Below are 17,686 nucleotides of genomic sequence, written 5' to 3'. Positions count from 1 at the left end.
ACAGGTCTGAAACCAAAGTCCACCATATACATACATGTTTTCCAATAAGCTGTCAGAAAAACAGCGATACTGCATGTTTGGGAAGGCACTGACTGCAAAGGGGCATAAGGGAACCTTTGGGGATGATGGGAATGTTCTGTAACTTGATTGTGATGGGTCTATAAAAATCCGTAGAAGTCTGTTTTGCATGCACTATGTAGGATCTTAGTTCCACAACCAGGGACTGAATCTGTGCCCCTAGCAGGGGAAGCGCAGAGCCCTAGCCACTGGACCGCCAGGGAATTCAGCTTTCGATTTTAATAGATATTTATAAGCCAAAAAGCCCAATAGAATGGTGCACTAAAAAGGGTACATTTCAATGTGTGTAAGTTACACCTAACAAGTTGCTTTGAAGAGAAGTGGAAGAAAAGGAGAGATCTTTGGAACAGCAAAAAGAAGGAAAAGGAAAAAAGGAGGACCGAAGGGAAGAGAAGGGGAATGAAGAAGAGGAAGAAGCAAAGAAGGGGAGGAGGGGGACAGCAAAGGAGAAGGAGGAAGAAAACTAGCACGTAGACGTGTCATACTCCCGGCTCTCTCATCCCTGCCTTGTGCCTGTCAGTGTTTTGGTTTTTTGGTTTTTGAAGTATAGTTAATTTACAATGTTGTGTTAATGTCTTCTGTACAGCACAGTAACCCCTTATACATATTATACATATATATTTTGTTTCATACTCTTTTCCATTACAGTTTGTCACAGGATATTGAATATAGTTCCCTGTGCTATACAGTTGGACCTGCTGTTTATCCATTCTATATGTAAGGGTTTGCCTCTGCTAATCTCAAACTCCCATTCCTTTTCTCCCCTACCCTTCACCCGCTTTGGGAACCATAAGTCTGTTTTCTGTGTCCATAAGTTTGTTTCTGTTTTATAGATATGTTCGTTTGTATGCATTTAAAAAAAATTTTTATTGGAGTATAGTTGATTTACAATGCTGTTAGTCTCAGGTGTACAGCAAAGTATCAGTTATACATATGCACATACCCACTTTTTTAAAAAAGGTTCTTTTTCATGTTGTATTTTAGAATCCAAATCTAAGTGATATATATAGTATTTGTTTTTCTTTTTCTGACTTAATCACTTAGTATGATAATCTCTAGTTTCATCCATGTTGCTGCAAATGGCATTATTTCATTCTTTTTGATGGCTGAGTAATATTTCATTGTATATATGTGTGTGTGTGTGTGTGTATACACACACTGTATCTTCTTTATCCATTCATCTTCAGTGAGCATTTAGGTTGCTTTCATGTCTTGGCTATTGTAAATAGTGCTGCTGTGACCATAAGGGTATGTATATCTTTTTGAATTATAGTTTTGTCTGGGTATATGCCCAGGAGTGGGATTGCTGGATAATATGGGTGCCTGTCACTGTTAAGTACTGGGGTGGTGTTAAGTGACCCCTGTCTCTAGGAGCTCATCGTCTATTGGAGAGGTGAAATTTTCTTCAAGATCCCCCCGCTCCAGTGTGAGAAATGATAAACATCTCACCTGGCCCCACCTGCTAGGCTTGGTAGGAAAGACAGTCTCTGTCTTTTGTTGGGGTTCCCTCCTTTCTCTCCCACTCCATCTCCCTACCGTCCATTCTCCACCCAGCCTGTGGGAGTGCAGAGGAACCACAGGCTTGCACAGGCCTGAGAAGAGTCCCTGTCTCAGGCTGACATTGGTGGCGTCCCCAAGTACCCTCTTTCCACAGCCCTCACAATCTCCTCTGGGCTCTTGGCTCCCCATCTTTTGAACTCTGAGGACGCAGCTTGTTGGAGGATCTCCGGCCACTGCCCCTGGTGCCACCCTCTCTCATCCTCAAGGCACCACCTCTCCTGGGGTGCTGCTGCCTATGTGTCAGGAGCACCTGATGATGACTCAGGCCCCGCTTCCCTTCTGCACTATGGGCCGTTCCGCTCCCCAGCTACCTTGTAAGTCCTCCCACCAGCTCATTAGCCACTCAATAAGAGCAAAGACTCACCTCTCTGGGCAAGGGAAACTCAGAGCCCAGGACTTAAGCACGGGTTATCCATTAGGAGGGAGGGTACTTGACTTTTTTTCTTAAGAGCCTAGAGCTGGCCAAAAACAAGGGCCAGTTAGTTTCTCAACATGGTCAGCTGTTACACACTGCTGCAGAGGTCTTGTTTACAAAACAGAGAAGGTGCTGGATGTCCAGTGGATGGCCCAGACAGTGGTCAGTGTGTGTCAGTCAAGTGTGGTGTAACCTGGTAAGGGGAGGGCCAGTGGCAGATAGCCACAGCTCTGGAAACAGACAGCATCTCAGCGTCCTGGCACTGTGCCTGGCTGGTCTGAGGTCAGCGTCTTGCCAGTTGAAATATGTGTGGTTACAGGTGAAAGGGAACTGGATTGGGTGACAAAGTGGGTGGTTTCAGGAGGTCTGAGCCCAGAGAAATCCAGGCCTTGAAGCAATAGGAGGAGGTTGCAGTAGCAGAGAATTTGAAAGTTGGCTGGTGATTCGAAATCAGATGAGGGAAGGCACAGACCCCACCCAGCCTCTGATCACATACTGAGCACTGAAATGAAGCAGATAGGCTCCTTGTGTGCAGCCTGCCCACACCAAGATTTCTAAGAAATACTTGGTCTCTATTTCTTGGTTCTCCTGGGACCAGATGTATAATAATGTGGGTACATTTTAACTTGAAAAGGTAAAAACATCCTTCTGGCTATATCCTCCTTTTCCTTCAGAGTCAGGATAATGTAGGGGGAGAGCTTGGTTCTGAAATCAAATGGAAAGTGCTTTTGTTTCTGGATATCAGGAGGGAGGAAAAAAAAAAAATCTGTCAAAGAGCCAAGGCCTCATCTGTAAAAAGAAAACGTGAAATGGGCTGCGAGTCCTCCTTAATAATTCAAAGACCAAACTGAAATAACAAGAAGGTAGAGTGAATTATCAGATATACCCACACCCTTCTCTTTTTATCAGCTTGCAAATGTCCTGGTTGGCACATGGTTGGAGAGAAGCAGTTAGTGACAAGTGGAGCTAAAACCATTCATTCATTCAGTAAAAATGTCCATGATTGTTAACTCTATGCCAGTAGACCTAGTAAGGAGCTGAGGATACACTCCAGAACAAGGCACATGTCCCTCTGCCTCATGAACCTTGGAATCTATGTCATGGTTCTCAAACTTTAATGCACATCAGACTTCCCCTGGATGGCTTGTTAGAACACAGATCGCTAGGCCCCATCCCTGGAGTTTCCAATTTGATAGGTCTGGGATGGCTGAGAATTTGCATTCCTCAGTCCCCACGTGATGCTGATGCTGCTGGTCCTGGAATAACACTTTGAGAACCCCTGGTCCAGACAACCATTTCACCCAACCATTTTTACCTCTTGGCACGACCTGGTTCAGTCATTCGGGTGAACTGCAGGAAATTTGGAGCCCTGGCCCAGGGTGTTGACAGCCTGAGGTTACCTGCCCAGGAGCTGTGGCCATCCCAGGCCTCAGCCAATATTTAAAAAAAAATTTTTTTAATTTAATTTTTTATTTTTCATTGAGCTGGGTTTTCCTTGCTGCGCCAAGCTTTCTCTAGTGGCCATGAACAAAGGCTTCTCAGTGTGGCGGCTTCTTGTTGCAGAGCACAGGCTCTAGGGCGCAAGGGCTTCAGTAGTTGTAGCTTGCGGGCTTCAAGAGTTGTGGCACACCGGTTTAGTTGCCCTGAGGAATGTGGAATCTTCTGGGACCAGAAATCAAACCCGTGTCCTCTGTATTGGCAGGCAAATTCTTATCCACTGTACCACCAGGGAAATCCAGGGAATCAGTATCTTAAGGCTCATTATCCTCTAAGGAGACCATGCAAAGGCCCTGCACCCACCCTGAGACAGAAGCAGGTGCAACTCTGAGAGGTCCTCTGTTGACTTCTCTTTGGAAATGAAGGAAGGCCTTGTTTACCACCAGCCTAGTGCGAGCCCAGAGCTCTGGGTGCCGAGCCTGGGGTGGTACAAGGGCATCTTCCATAGTTTTGTCCTCCCTCCAACTGGAGCCTCTCATCCTCTCTTCCTATCACGTTCTTAACCTAAACAGCTCACTTTTCTTCCACGCTCACAGGCAGCGCAGGCAGGTTGGAAGCCCCTTGGGCCTTTGTAACCTTCTCCACCTGAGTAAACATGGCATCATCGATGGGGTTCCGTGGGACCCTGCTGCAGCCAAGGCTTGGCTCCTGTGAGGGTCATGAGTAGAGGGCGGAGGGTGAGCGTGAGGGACAATAGCCCTTTGTACCATTGCCAAATGACAGATCATCTTTTGAGTCAAAATCTGCCAAGATTAATTTTTTTTCTAACTAGCTTATTGAGATATCATTCACATACCATACAACTCACCCATCTAAACTATATAATTCATGGCTTTTATGATAGTCACAGAGTTGTGCAACCATCTTCACAATCGACTTTACACTATTTTCATCCGAAAAAGAAATCCTGGGCCTTTTAGGGCCCCATCCTTTCATTCCTCCCCTAGCCCCAGGCAACCACTAATCCGCTTCCTGTCTCTATAGATTTGCCTATTCTGGGCATTTCATATGAATGGAATAGAAATGTGACAACCTATATCTGGGTCCAAAACATGCTTGGCAGAAACTCAAGATGGGCACAGATTATATGAATTGTAACTTGACCTTGAGCCTCCCTTGTCTCAGGGTGCTAATTCCCCCTTTCACAAGGGGCAGTGAGAATGTGAACCGCCAGCCCAGGCCTGGCACCCCTGCTGGTCAGGGGTGGGGACTCTCTGTAGTGAAAAGGAGGCTTAGTGAGAAGATCAACTATAGAGCAGCCTCAGATCAAAGTGATCTTATTATGAATTGGTGGCATGCTGTGGCATTCCCAAAGTTCAACTGTGAACTAAGGTTGTGTAAGTGGTGTTTCCTCTGCCTCTCATTCAGCAGGCCCTGTCTGGGTGCCAAAGTCAGCAAAGCAGCGCGCTGCTCTTTCTCACCGGAGAGGCCCAGAAACTTTCAGCCCCCACCCCACCCAGACGGCTCCTGCTCTCCCAGAGAGGAGGCTCCCTGGGGGTCCTCTAGGGACCCCGTCCCCTCTCTGCATTCCCAGATTTCTCCTGGTTGCCACCCAGGTCCCTCCCAATCTTTCTACAAGCCCTGAACTGCCCCTGCCAGGACCTCTGCTGGCAGCTGCACGTGCCAAGGCAGAAGGCTTCTTACCTGATCCACGTGAGTGAGCTGACTGTTTTTTGTTGCTGCTACAGCAACACCTCTGTTCAGCTCCTTGTGAAAAGTTTCATCCCCCAGGGATCCTTTCTCTTTGATCTGTTCACACTCCTGCTTGGGGGTGGGGGTGGGGAGACCCAGCACCCAGATCAGTGATGGGCCCTACCCCCCACCAGCCTGTGTCTGCGGTGGACACTGTTTCAGTGACCACTTTCCCTGTCTCAGGCCCCTGACAGGAATGCCAGGAACCCACCCCTTCCTCTGCCCTCCCCGAGGGATTGACGTTCATAGGATCCCTCCCTGCTGCCCCACACTCAGGCCACAGAGCTGTCACCCCACCCCCACTCTCCCTCAGTGGTCTGGGGCTTTCTTGACAGCAGCAGAACAGAGTCTGAGGGCTCAAGGGAGGGGAGGGCCAGAGACCTGCCATTAGGCAGGCCCTCCTCCACAGCAGTGAATTCAGGTCTGGAGACAACAGAAGGGCTGGGATGAGGCAGTGCTGGGATGAGGCAGGGCTGGGATGAGGCAGGGGTGGGGGGTGCGTGGGGTTTGTGGGGGCTGTGGGGTGGGGTGGGGGGGAGTAAAACAGGGTGGGGAGCCAAGGAGAAGGGCAGGGAGGAAGGGTAATGAGACCGTTCCTTCTTTGAACTGTGTCCAGTGAGGTGTGATTCCAGCCTCCCAAGGGAAGGGTTGAGTGGCTGCCTGAGAACAGTACCAGACCTGGGATGGCCCCCAGGGCCTGGTGGACCGCAGCTGAGACCAAGGCTGAAGGTCGGTCAGGACGACTAGAGCTGGCGGATGGGGCTAAGGAGGGTCTTATCAGTGACAGAGTTGGCCTAAGACTTCCCCGCCCCCTCCCCCTGCCCCCATAACCTCAGAGGTGAGGGAAGCTGGCTTTGGGATCGTGTGCAGGAAGATCTGGGGAAATGGACACCACGGCCTCGGCTCACAGCCTTGGTGTAGGCGGGGCCCGCTAGGTTGAGAGGCCTGAATTATTAAGCCCTGGGAGAAAGGCCTCTGGCCCTAGTGCTGAGGGGAGCTTATCACCTCTATTCACAGTCTCCTGGGAGGTGAAGAAGTCAGCTGCTTCCAGGGCCCCACTGTGACCAGAGTTGTAAAAGGGCATTTGGCTGGCCTGGAGGGACCCTGGCCCAGGCAGTCCTGTCACCAGGCCCCAGGTTTCTTGAAGCCGTTTGTTTACAGGCTCCAGTTGACCTTTGCCACACACATTTTCCACATTGTCCTTCCCTGCAAAGGAAGGCCCCTGCAGCCACCAGGGGCCATGGAGTCTCCCGGGTCCACCTGCACTCACCTGTCAGCTTGGGGCTGGCTGGGAAGACCACCCTCCCCTCCTACCTTGACCCCCATTCGGCCATAGGTGTAGCAGGGAGGCCAGATCCTCCCAGGTCTGCTATGGCCTTACTCTGGCATTGCCCTCTGAGCAGCTAGGGTTAGGGAAGCCCCATAACAGTCCCACTTCCAGTGCCTGGGGAAGGAGGTAGAGGGATCCACCCGAAGTCAAGATCAGATGGTGCCTGTGAAACCTGGAGGGAGAGAGGCCAGGCCCAAGCAGAAGCCGCTCTGTCTTGGGTCTAGAATCCTGGGCAAGAATGCATCTGGTGGGCCTGAGGGTGATCTGGTGGTTCTGGGAGCCAACAACCACTTCCTGGTTTTCTTTCCTATAGTCCTTCCTCTCAAGGCCCATATTCCTGAAAACTGATATTCGGCTAAGACGAGGACCAGCTGGGGCGGTATCTCTGGCCCTCACTTCTTTGATAGCACCATTCACTCTTTCCTCCCTGGCTCAGCTCTGGGCCTGATAGCCCCCTGCTTCCCTTCATCTAGACAGGAAAAATTGTCCAAGACTAGCGGATGGGACCAGAGGGATTCCTGCAAGCCCTGGAGTCACGCTGGATGTGCGAGTCACCCAGCAGTGCTGCCCTCGGTGGGTTATCTGGCTGTCTACGGGAAACAAAGTGAGACTGTCAGTTGCTCAGCCGTGTGCGACTCTGCAACCCAGTGGACAGTAGCCCGCCAGACTCCTCTGTCCATGGGACTTCCCAGGCAAAAATACTGGAGTGGGTTGCCATTTCCTACTCCAGGGAATCTTCCCTACTCAGGGATCGAACATGGGTCTCCTGCATTGCAGTCAGATACTTTACCATCGGAGTTACAATGTTGTCTATGGGAGCAGACCTTTATTATTGTCTGCAAAATCCCATGGGCAGAGGAGCCTGGTGGGCTATAGTCCATGGGGTTGCAAAGAGGACACGATTTTAGTAACTAAATCACCACCACAGATCTTTGTCTAACTTGTGTTTACTATTAATTAGGGTATTTTACAACTTTATAAGGAAAGTGTAGAAAACTAATAGCAATGCAGGACTATTATACAGTGATGCAGATAATATTTTAATCAAGTGACCAAGGTTTTATCTTATATACCATAATTTAGCAATCATTTCAATACTCTTCCTTTCAGTTATTATAAATATTTCAGTATCTCCTGTCATATTTTGAACCCTCCTTCTGGTTCTTTCATTAATTAATGAAATACATTTTTGTTATAGGTTCATGCTACATTTGTATAAAAGCTATGTTTTAAAATTTTTAATGAAAAAAGGAGAGTAAGTGTTTACGGCCATTCATACGCCCAACCTCGGCTCTCGGTGGTCGGATTTCGTGTCCTATCGGGCCGAAAGGGTGACGGCGCCTCTAGGATGAAGCTCGTGAGATTTTTGATGAAATTGAGTCACGAAACTGTAACCATTGAATTAAAGAATGGAACACAAGTCCACGGAACAATCACAGGTGTAGATGTCAGTATGAACACACATCTTAAAGCAGTGAAAATGACCCTGAAGAACAGAGAACCTGTACAGCTGGAAACACTGAGTATTCGAGGAAATAACATTCGGTATTTTATTCTGCCAGACAGCTTACCTCTGGATACACTACTCGTGGATGTGGAACCAAAGGTGAAGTCTAAGAAAAGGGAAGCTGTTGCAGGAAGAGGCCGAGGCCGAGGAAGAGGACGTGGCCGAGGCCGAGGCAGAGGCAGAGGGGGTCCTAGGCGATAATGTCTCTCAAGACTACTATCTCAAAGTAGTGGGGCAGGAAGACGGATACCTGACAGAGGAAGATTAAGACCAAGGCAGAAGTCCTAAGCAATAATGTTGCTGGAGCTTACTGTTTCACAGGGAAGAATGTTCAAGTTTTTTGTACAGGCTTTGTTTGTTTGTAGCAGTTTTTAATAAACAAAAATGTAACACACACAAAAATAATAAAATTTTTAATGAAAAAATTACCATATAGGAAATTGGTATATGGTAATTTTTTCATATGCAGTTCTATGCACTTTAATCCATTTAAAGAGTGAAACCACTACCACAATCAGGATACAGAACAGTTTCATCCTCCCTGAGACACTCCCTGTGCCATCCCTACAGTCATGTTTTTGATTTTGTGTATGTTTGTGTTGATGGTTAAAACTGGAAAAAAAAATCATCAAATTCAAGCATTTTTAAGCGTACAGTTCAGTAGCGTTAAGGATATCTACGTTGTAAAACAGATCTCTGGAACCCCTTCATCTTGCAGAACTGAAAGTTTATACCCCTTAAACAATAACTTCTCTCTGCCCCCTCCAGCAGCCCCTTGAACAATGACTTCTCTCTGCCATCTCCCAGCAGCCCCTGGCAACCACCATTCTACTTTCTAGATCTGTGAATCTGACTATTTCAGACACATCACTTAAATGGAATCATTGCAGTGTTTGTCCGCTTATGACTGGCTTATTTCACTTAGCATAATGTTCTCAAGGGTCATCTGTGTTGAACCATGTTTTTGATGTTTTGAAAATTATTCTCTGACAAGATGCAGAAAGATGTCAGTGACTGGGATGTTGCTGGCTTGTCTTTGTCAGTCCCCCAGGCTGTGGGGATTCCCTCTCTGCCCCCTCTGTCAAGCCTGGGGAAAGTCTTGGGGTTTCAGAGTGGTCTCTGTTCTGCTTGCCCCACTGCTTTGCCCTCCCTTGAAGGCTGCACTTAAACTCGACAGAAGAAAACTCCCCGATCAGCAGGGTGCTTTGGGACATCTCCGGGTGTGGGTGGTGGGGTTAACCACACAAAGGGTGAATAATTAAACCAAACATGGGCACTCAAGCCAGACGTCCCTCAGTTAGCTCCTTTCTTCAGACAAAGGCAAAAGACATTGACGATAAGGGAGCCTTCACCTTTTTCCTCCTCAACAAGGAGAATCAGGAACGTGGGTACAGGAGGAGCTTGGCAAGCCTGGGAATGAGCCTGTGTGGGAGATGCAGGGCCAGTGCAGGGCCAAGGCCCCAGACAAAACCTCTAATAATATACTTGGGCCTCTAAAATGCAGTCAGCTAGACACATTCTTGCCCCTTCCCCTTGTGCAGCACACACACACAGACCCTGAACTCTTTTCCATTCAACATTCAGAAACTGTGGTGTGTGTAAATGCCAAGTAGTTTCCACAAGTCTAAAATCCATAACTCTCCCTAGTGCCCCCTTAAAATGTTTTTGAACCTTTTGTTTGTCATGGTATTTCCAGTGGTCATCTATGGATGTGAAAGTTGGACTGTGAAGAAGGCTGAGTGCCAAAGAATTGATGCTTTTGAACTGTGGTGTTGGAGAAGACTCTTGAGAGTCCCTTGGACTGCAAGGAGATCCAACCAGTCCATTCTGAAGGAGATCAGCCCTGGGATTTCTTTGGAAGGAATGATGCTAAAGCTGAAACTCCAGTACTTTGGCCACCTCATGCGAAGAGTTGACTCATTGGAAAAGACTCTGATGCTGGGAGGGATTGGGGGCAGGAGGAAAAGGGGATGACAGAGGATGAGATGGCTGGATGGCATCACTGACTCGATGGATGTGAGTCTGAGTGAACTCCAGGAGTTGGTGATGGACAGGGAGGCCTGGCATGCTGCGATTCATGGGGTCGCAAAGAGTTGGACACAACTGAGTGACTGATCTGATCTGACAGTCACCTTGTTGGGGACTTGTAATGAAGTTTGTGAACTGACATTGGTCTACAGACTGTACTTTGGGTAGTACTGCTCGATGGATGTGAGTCTCAGTGAACTCCGGGAGTTGGCGATGGACAGGGAGGCCTGGCGTGCTGCAATTCATGGGGTCGCAAAGAGTCGGACACAACTGAGCAACTGAACTGAACTGAACTGATGAGCAATGAAAGTAGACTTTCTTGGGATGTGCTGTCTCTACTGCTGGGTATCTCTCTCCCTCTTTGGAAGCCTCATTTTCCCCATGGGGAGAGATGTGTGATGGGGCTGGTAAGGGAAGGAACCTCAGATACTAGTTCCAGTGATGCCCAAAGGCCTCATGGTCCTGGGGAGCCACTTAAATACCCGGAGCCTCGGTTTCCCTTCTCAGAAACTATAACAACTCTTTACTCAACATTTGATGGTATTTCCACTCTGGATTTCTAAGTTCTCTTCATATGACTGTGCTTCATCTCTAGGGTGACTGTGAAACTTTTAGCCTCCAAACCGTGACATTTTTAAGAGTGAAAGGGGATGCAAATACTGATTATACTGGGACTATGCATAAACTGGGAGCTTCTTCCATGAAGAAGCCTTGTCTATTCATCTTAGAGTCCCATCTGTATCCAGCCCAGAGCTTTAAATTCACAGGGATGCTCAGTGAACACTGACTGGTGTCCACCTCCCAGGAAATCTAACTCAGGGCAAATTTAGAGGGAGAGACTTCTCAGTTTAGTTCAAATACCTTAATGTAGGTTGGGATGGCTTTGGTTGTTAAGAGTTGTGAATAAACAAAGAGACAGCAGGGCCCCCATAATATGGAGTGGACCCTTTCAGGATTGGGCTGCTGAGCACAGGGCATGTCTGACAAGTCACAATCGTGTGGCAGAATCCCCTGGGACCATAGCTGTATGCAAGGGAAGGTGTATTTGTGGGATATCCAAGTGGGATTTCAGGTCTCTGCTTTGCATAGACTTAGCAACCTGCTAGGGCTGCTGAAAGAAATGAAAAGAACCTTTAAGTCTTAACTGCTAGATCCTAGGAGAGCAGGTTGACATCTCTAGGGAAAAAATAACAGTGACCTTGACCTCTGAAGAGTATGCCCACATCGACAGAGTTCACTTCGATGTTGAAGGCTCTGGCTTGAACTTGATGGGGAGGATTCTCTTGAATGTACCCTTGGATGGTTGATGGTTGAGGACCTCTGACCCAGCTCTGGGTAGAAGAGGCCAGGAGGCCATAAGTAAGTGAATATAGCTGGGGTTTTCCTTTTGGAGTCCTACAAAGAAGCTGTGAATACTGTGACCCACTCTTCTGAGGGCAGTCAGAAGGCTGTGCAGTCTGTGCTCTGCCGCACTGAAGGAAGCGGCGCATTCACGTAACGGACACTGCGGACAAATCTTAACAGCAAATGGCAGTCAAGTGTGCATCCCAACAAAATCAGGAAATTATGACAGTTCCTGGTAGAGGAAGAGACTGGACATCTTGAGAAAGGGCATCTTCTGGTCTAAGTGGCCCAGGGGCACAGTATGGAGTAGTGGTGGCCATGGTCAGAGAACAGGATGATGACATCCTTACTGGGCAATGACAACAGAAACCTGGGAGCTGTGTGGTTAATGGCCAACACTGGCAGTGATATGTGGAGTCAACGTCATTGACCTTGTGATGGCTAGGTTGGCAATCATGGCGAAAGCCCCAGCAAATCCCACTGAAGCAGAGAGGAGAATGGCACCAAAGAGAAGCACAGAAAGGGTTTATTGGCTGAGGTGGTGTTGATAAGATACCGAAGTCCTGCCTGGGAAAGGACAGAGTGGGGACTGGAGTCAAAGATATTTCTGCCACACTGCAGCTGTGACCCATTCCCTTAGGACTCTGTGTCTGGGGAGAACATACTGCTCTGGGGTTAGAAAAGCTGCTTTAAAGGCCATGTTCTTGAAATAATGTAAATTTACTATGGGTGGCCTTACCTGATGCTCAGGGAGACTCACCCTTCATCATTAAATGAATAATCTTTGTTCCTCCTCACCCAGAAGTTATCAGTTTCCCCATGTGAAAAGCAGGTTGAACCCCAATCAGTGCCCGGAATTCTGAGCACCTGCTCTCGTGACTTTAGATGCTTGGCTCACACTCAAAACTTGCTTTCTTTGTCCACAGGGTCTGATAATACAGGGGAGGTCTCCCTTCTCTGCAGTCATACCAACCTCTCAGTGGACCTCAGCTATAGCCACTCTGGAAGATGCCTGCCTATTTCTCCTTGAAGTGAATTATTTTGGACATAAAACTTAGTCTATAAATAATGTTAGACAATACTGAATATACTCTAAACATTTGCTCAGAAATTATTCAACTGTTTTCATGTGATAATACAATTGTATTAACTTCTCACAGTTTAACTCATGATTATGGGCTGATTCAGAAGCCCTGCAAACCTCCCCCATCTAAGATTAAAATATCTCCCTTATTGATTTTTCTTTTGATAAAATATTACACATTCACTGTAAAAAAAAAAAGTTAAAAGATACAGATGGGCAAAAAGAAGAAAATTAAAAATACCACAGTTCATTTTCAGAGTTAACCATTATTCACAATTTGATGTATACATTCTTCCAAATCTTCTATGTATGGACTTGTGAGTGCTTGTGTATAAAAAGCACTCACATACCTATAGAACACAAAGAAGGTTATGTCTAGATATCTCAGTAACTACCCTTTAAACAATGACAATAACTTCTCTCTGCCCCCTCCCAGCTGGAGACGGCAATGGCACTCCACTCCAGTACTCTTGCCTGGAAAATCCTATGGATGGAGGAGCCTGGTGGGCTGCGGTCCATGGGGTCACGAAGAGTCAGACACGACGGGTGGCACTGCTGGACCAAACCTTAGGCTAGTGGATCAGGACTGTTTCTACCCATAGCTGGGCTGATGGTGTACTCAGTACAGCCTCTGCTGTACTGAATGGTCCTCTTCACTGAAGGGCAGTATGGTCCTATCTCCTGACCTCAAGATTCTGCTACATCTGGGGCTCATGACTCACTGAAACCACAACTGCAGTCACCCAGTCTGAGTCCCCTGTGGGTCTTGCTGCTTCAGCTCTTATTTACATCTTTGTCCCTGACACTGAGCATGACCCTGTGGGACCTTCCCAGGGGCAGACCACCCCCTTCCCCTGGGTCCCCTGCCTGTTGTTTGTAGAAGAGCTTTATCCTCCTAGGCCTTGCTTGAGTTACAAAGAGCAATTTTAATTAGAGACATGAGAAAATACAGAAACAAATAAGAACAGTCAAGCAAGATGAAATAATAGTTTGGCCATAAAACAAAGTCAAGGACCTTTAGTTCCCCCTCAAGGGCTATAAATAATATCCTAAGCCATATCTTTGAATATTTTTGCAAATACTAGAACACCCACCAGGAGGAAAAAGTTAACTACATGATGACCATCATCACATGGACCCCAGACTAGTTAGAGCCAGAAAACTGATAATTGAGATTCCCAAAGCATCACCATCAACCAGAGAATTGTGCCTGGGCTGATCACACACCCCACAACCCTACTCTTCATGCTGCTGCTGCTGCTAAGTCGCTTCAGTCGTGTCGGACTCTGTGTGACCCCATAGACGGCAGCCCACCAGGCTCCCCCATCCTTGGGATTCTCCAGGCAAGAACACCGGAGTGGGTTGCCATTTCCTTCTCCAATGCATGAAAGTGAAAAGTCAAAGTGAAGTCGCTCAGTTGTGTCCGACTCTTAGCGACCCCATGGACTGCAACCCACCAGGCTCCTCCGTCCATGGGATTTTCCAGGCAAGTGTACTGGAGTGGGGTGCCATTGCCTTCTCTGCCTACTCTTCATAATGTCTTTATAAACCCTTCCCTGGAAGGGATTGGGGAGTTTGGGTCTTTTGAACATGAGCTGCCAGTTCTCCTTGCTTGGTGCCCTATAATAAAAGCTGTACTTTCTTTCACCACAACGTGCTGTCAGTAGATTGGCTTTGCTATGTGTCAGACAAGCACATCCAGATTCCGTTTGGTAATATTCCTACTCTGTCCTTAAAGATTTGCCTTGCTTGCTTGGAGCTTGGAATAACATTTTAAAATGGTGTTTTTGTATTTTAAAATCAAGCTTTTCTATGTATTTGCAATAGGAAGTTAGGGCTGTAGGGGACTAGTGCTCATCAATTTGACCTTAAATTCAATACCAGTTATCCCTGTGTTGGATGGCTTTGCTTGTCTTCCATAGAGCAACATGTTCTTAATTGCTTTAGTTGCTTTGTCATTTTCCTCCATTTCACTGTAATTATCTCAAGCTTTCCCTCTGAGCCAGAAAATTTGTTAGCTTCTTTGATGTTTCTAACTTATCTAATAGATCTATAAATTTCTTGTTTTTGTCCTTAATTTTTTGCCTTCATTCTCAATTTCCTTTTTATTTAGTTGATTTATCCACTCATCCTTGGGCTCTTTTTTATTGTTTCAAAAACATACCAAATATGTTTAATTATACACTAAATGGATATAATTTATTAAATGTTGTATTAATGTAATTAACTATTAATATAATTAAATATTCATATTGGTTCTATAGTATGAAGCACTCAGGAGTTTTCTTCTATAACTCGGACTGTGATTACCTCTAGACTTGCTTTGTTTATCTTTTCATATTCTGTTTCTTTTTTTTTCTCTTCCCCTCCTCTGCCTTCTTTTTGTTCCTTAAAAACATCCTGCATGTTGGCCTAGCTCCCCTAACATTGCTTTTAATTTTGCATGAGTAAGTCTGGCCAGACCATCCAATGCTCTGAAAGTGTGAGGGCCCTCATGACACCTTTCTACCTACCTGTCATTCCTTTGACCCTAGAGTTTGGAGGATGAGAGTACTTCCTGCTTCACTGAGGTCTGAGTGTTACAGTGACAGGTGGATGACAGATCTGGGCTCAGCTCTCTTTCCTGAAATGCGCTCAGTGCCCCACACCAGGGTCCTCTTTACTTAGCAGTGATGTGGCCTCTTCCTGGGGCTTTGGCTCATTCCTGGAAGGCAGCACAGAGCCCTAAAAAAAAAAACAAGTGCAGCTGCTCCTCCAGCTCCTGTTGGCCTCCCTGATGGGTTTTTCCCTGGGATTTCTCGTCAACTTTCCCCAGGCTGGCTGTTCACCCTCTTAGCCCTCTCTGTGCTAAATCATGAGGTGCTGGTGATACTCCTTGGGGTCTTATTCTCTAACCTCCTCTTCTCATTCAGTGCCAGGGGTGTGGAGGGAGAGTGACAACTAACATTCCATGCTAGAATTCTCTGTTTCATTTCTCTTGACACATTTTCAGTCTTATAAGGTTGTACTATTTTCCATATTTGATTGACTCTGATTAATGTTTGGCTTTTTCCCCCCAAATTATTTTTCAATCACTTTAAAATGAGTGAACTAGAAGGAGGTTGTGCTATCCTGCATCACTTGTACACTCTTACCCAAAGTCTAAGCAGATGCCACTGTCGAGAATGCCGCACAGGATCCCAGGAACTCCAGGGTTATTGCTACCGTCGGAGACTGATTCATTCTCCTCAGACAGCAGACTCTCTCAGTCTCTCTCTCAGGCCCTTTGACCCCTGCTTTCTCCATCTGTGAAGTGAGTGTGTTGTGTTACGCTGTTCATCTTTCATTAAATTTCACTGTATCCAAAATGAAATTATACTTCCTTCTTACATTCAAAACGTCGAGTTTCCTTCTCCAGGATTTCTGAGTTTCCTGAGGCACAGCCTGGCGTGAGCTCCACAAAACCTTTCTCATCCAGCCTTCTCACCTTGCTGCCTTGATTCTGCCTCGGTGCTCATGAGACTGGTCCCTTGGTGACTCTGCTAGGCCTAGGGGAGAGGACATGGCCCTGCTCTCAGCCCTACAGCTTCTCTGACAATAGGCTCCTGAGAGTACTTTCTACCCGCCTTAGAAGAGGAGTGTCTGGTACCCACAAGGGCCTACCAACAGCAGTCTCCAAGCCCACTTACCAAATGGAGAGGAGGGGAAATCCTTTCCTCCCCTAGCCTAAGGCATCCTCCCTTGCCTGCCACAGGATGAATGACGGTGAGAACACAGGTTATGGTAAGTGCAGTATTCCCATGTCCCGCCCCCTCCCACCACTTAGGTAAAGGTGTGGCCTGATCTCCTTGGCTCAGAGAAGATAACCATAATAGTCTCCAGTCTGAAGGTCTTGGTCTCAGCCACAGGCCAGTCCAAGAAGCAACAGTCTCTGTCCAGTGCCTTGTCACAGCCTTTTCTCTCTCGTGGGATATGGAGAGGGTCAGTCTGCCATCCTCTGGTCACCTCATCTCCCACAGACACATCCTGAACAATTCAATAGCTACATCTCCAAGGAACCAACAATTATTTTCAGCCATAGAGCAGTCTACACCTGTATTTAAGGAAAGAGGGAAACTAAAACATGTGTCTAATTTGTCTGGGCCAGTTCTGCTCCTATCCTCAATGTGGGTTCCCAAGTAGGACCTATCATTTCTTGGAACAGAGCATCCTATCTGGGTTTCCTCCAGAACGACTGTGGCTGCTTGCCTTATGTCTGGTTGATTGCAAGTGCTGTTTGACATGGTTAAAACTAGACAAAACCAAGAGTGCACCCTAAAGTAAACTGTGGACTTTGGGTAATTACAATAGATCTGTGTAGGTCCGTTATTTGTGACAAACATACCCCTCTGGTGGGGGCTGTTGATAACAGGGAAGGCCATGCATGTATGGGGCAGGGCATATATAGCAAATCTCTGTATCTGCCCCTCAATTTTGCTGTGAACCTAAAATTGCTCTTAATAAATGCCTTAATTAACAAAATTATTTTTGTTTTTCAGCATCCTAGTGTCTGGCTTACAGGAAAAAGTTTCAGAGGTCATGCCTGAGATAAGGCTGCCTTCTGGAAGCCTCTCTGCAGACAGGCACAACTCCCCCGGACCCCCACTTCTTATTGGATAGCAAGTCTCAGAACCCCAGCTTGGTCCTTCCTGCCTGGCTTCTGTGAGCAGTCTGACAAGGCTGCCCCTTTTCTCACCCACCTGGGGTCTGTGCTGTAGAACATTCCAACCACTCAAGAAAGGCAGGAGCAGTGGGTGTTTCAAGACCAATTAAAGCTCCAGCCTCACTTCACTCCCCGCTATTTGTTAGCACCTCTATGATTTTCACCTGCTGGGACAGGTGTGGAGGGAGGGGGTCGCTGGGAGGATCATTTCCAGTCACTACCTTGGAGAGGCTGCTGCAGCTCTTCTGACCTCTGTGCTGGGCAAATACAAGAGCCATGTCTTAGTGCAATGACCAAATGAGGGCTTCAGGCATCCTTGGGACCCTGGGTCTGGAATCAAGAGCCTCACAGAATGAGGAACGACTTTAGGATCCTCTGCGGAGATGGATTGAAAACTTTCTTCATAGCCAGAAAAACTGCTCTTCCAGAGGGAAACTGGAAACCATCTTTGCACTTGAACGCCTCATTGT

General features: G+C 47.0%; 1 protein-coding gene and 1 long non-coding RNA gene across 5 annotated transcripts; one reads left to right on the top strand and one right to left on the bottom strand.

The window, feature by feature from the left end:
* Positions 1 to 3,565: 3,565 nt before the first annotated feature.
* On the bottom strand, positions 3,566 to 17,341 carry LOC147363050 (uncharacterized). Of its 4 annotated transcripts, none has more exons than XR_015136732.1 (5): positions 17,254 to 17,341; positions 15,905 to 16,062; positions 15,670 to 15,820; positions 15,049 to 15,259; positions 3,566 to 4,198 (listed from the first exon to the last, which is right to left on the bottom strand). It is a non-coding gene; the product is annotated as an uncharacterized LOC147363050 (long non-coding RNA). The 4 variants fall into 4 exon arrangements; XR_015136731.1 differs by lacking the exon at positions 3,566 to 4,198 and adding an exon at positions 12,776 to 12,885; XR_015136733.1 differs by lacking the exon at positions 15,049 to 15,259 and having other exon boundaries at positions 3,569 to 4,198.
* Positions 7,829 to 8,489, top strand: LOC147363051 (small nuclear ribonucleoprotein Sm D1-like). The gene has a single exon (XM_086323680.1). The coding sequence runs from the start codon at positions 7,921 to 7,923 to the stop codon at positions 8,278 to 8,280; it is 360 nt and encodes a 119-aa protein (XP_086179806.1). The 5' UTR covers positions 7,829 to 7,920; the 3' UTR covers positions 8,281 to 8,489.
* Positions 17,342 to 17,686: the final 345 nt, after the last annotated feature.

The sequence above is a fragment of the Bos grunniens genome, chromosome 11 (genome assembly GCF_055505025.1).
Source record: "Bos grunniens cultivar Pamir isolate PY7600 chromosome 11, Bosgru_T2T1.0, whole genome shotgun sequence".
In the NCBI taxonomy this organism is placed as follows: domain Eukaryota; kingdom Metazoa; phylum Chordata; class Mammalia; order Artiodactyla; family Bovidae; genus Bos; species Bos grunniens.
This window is presented reverse-complemented; position numbering and strand designations above follow the sequence as displayed.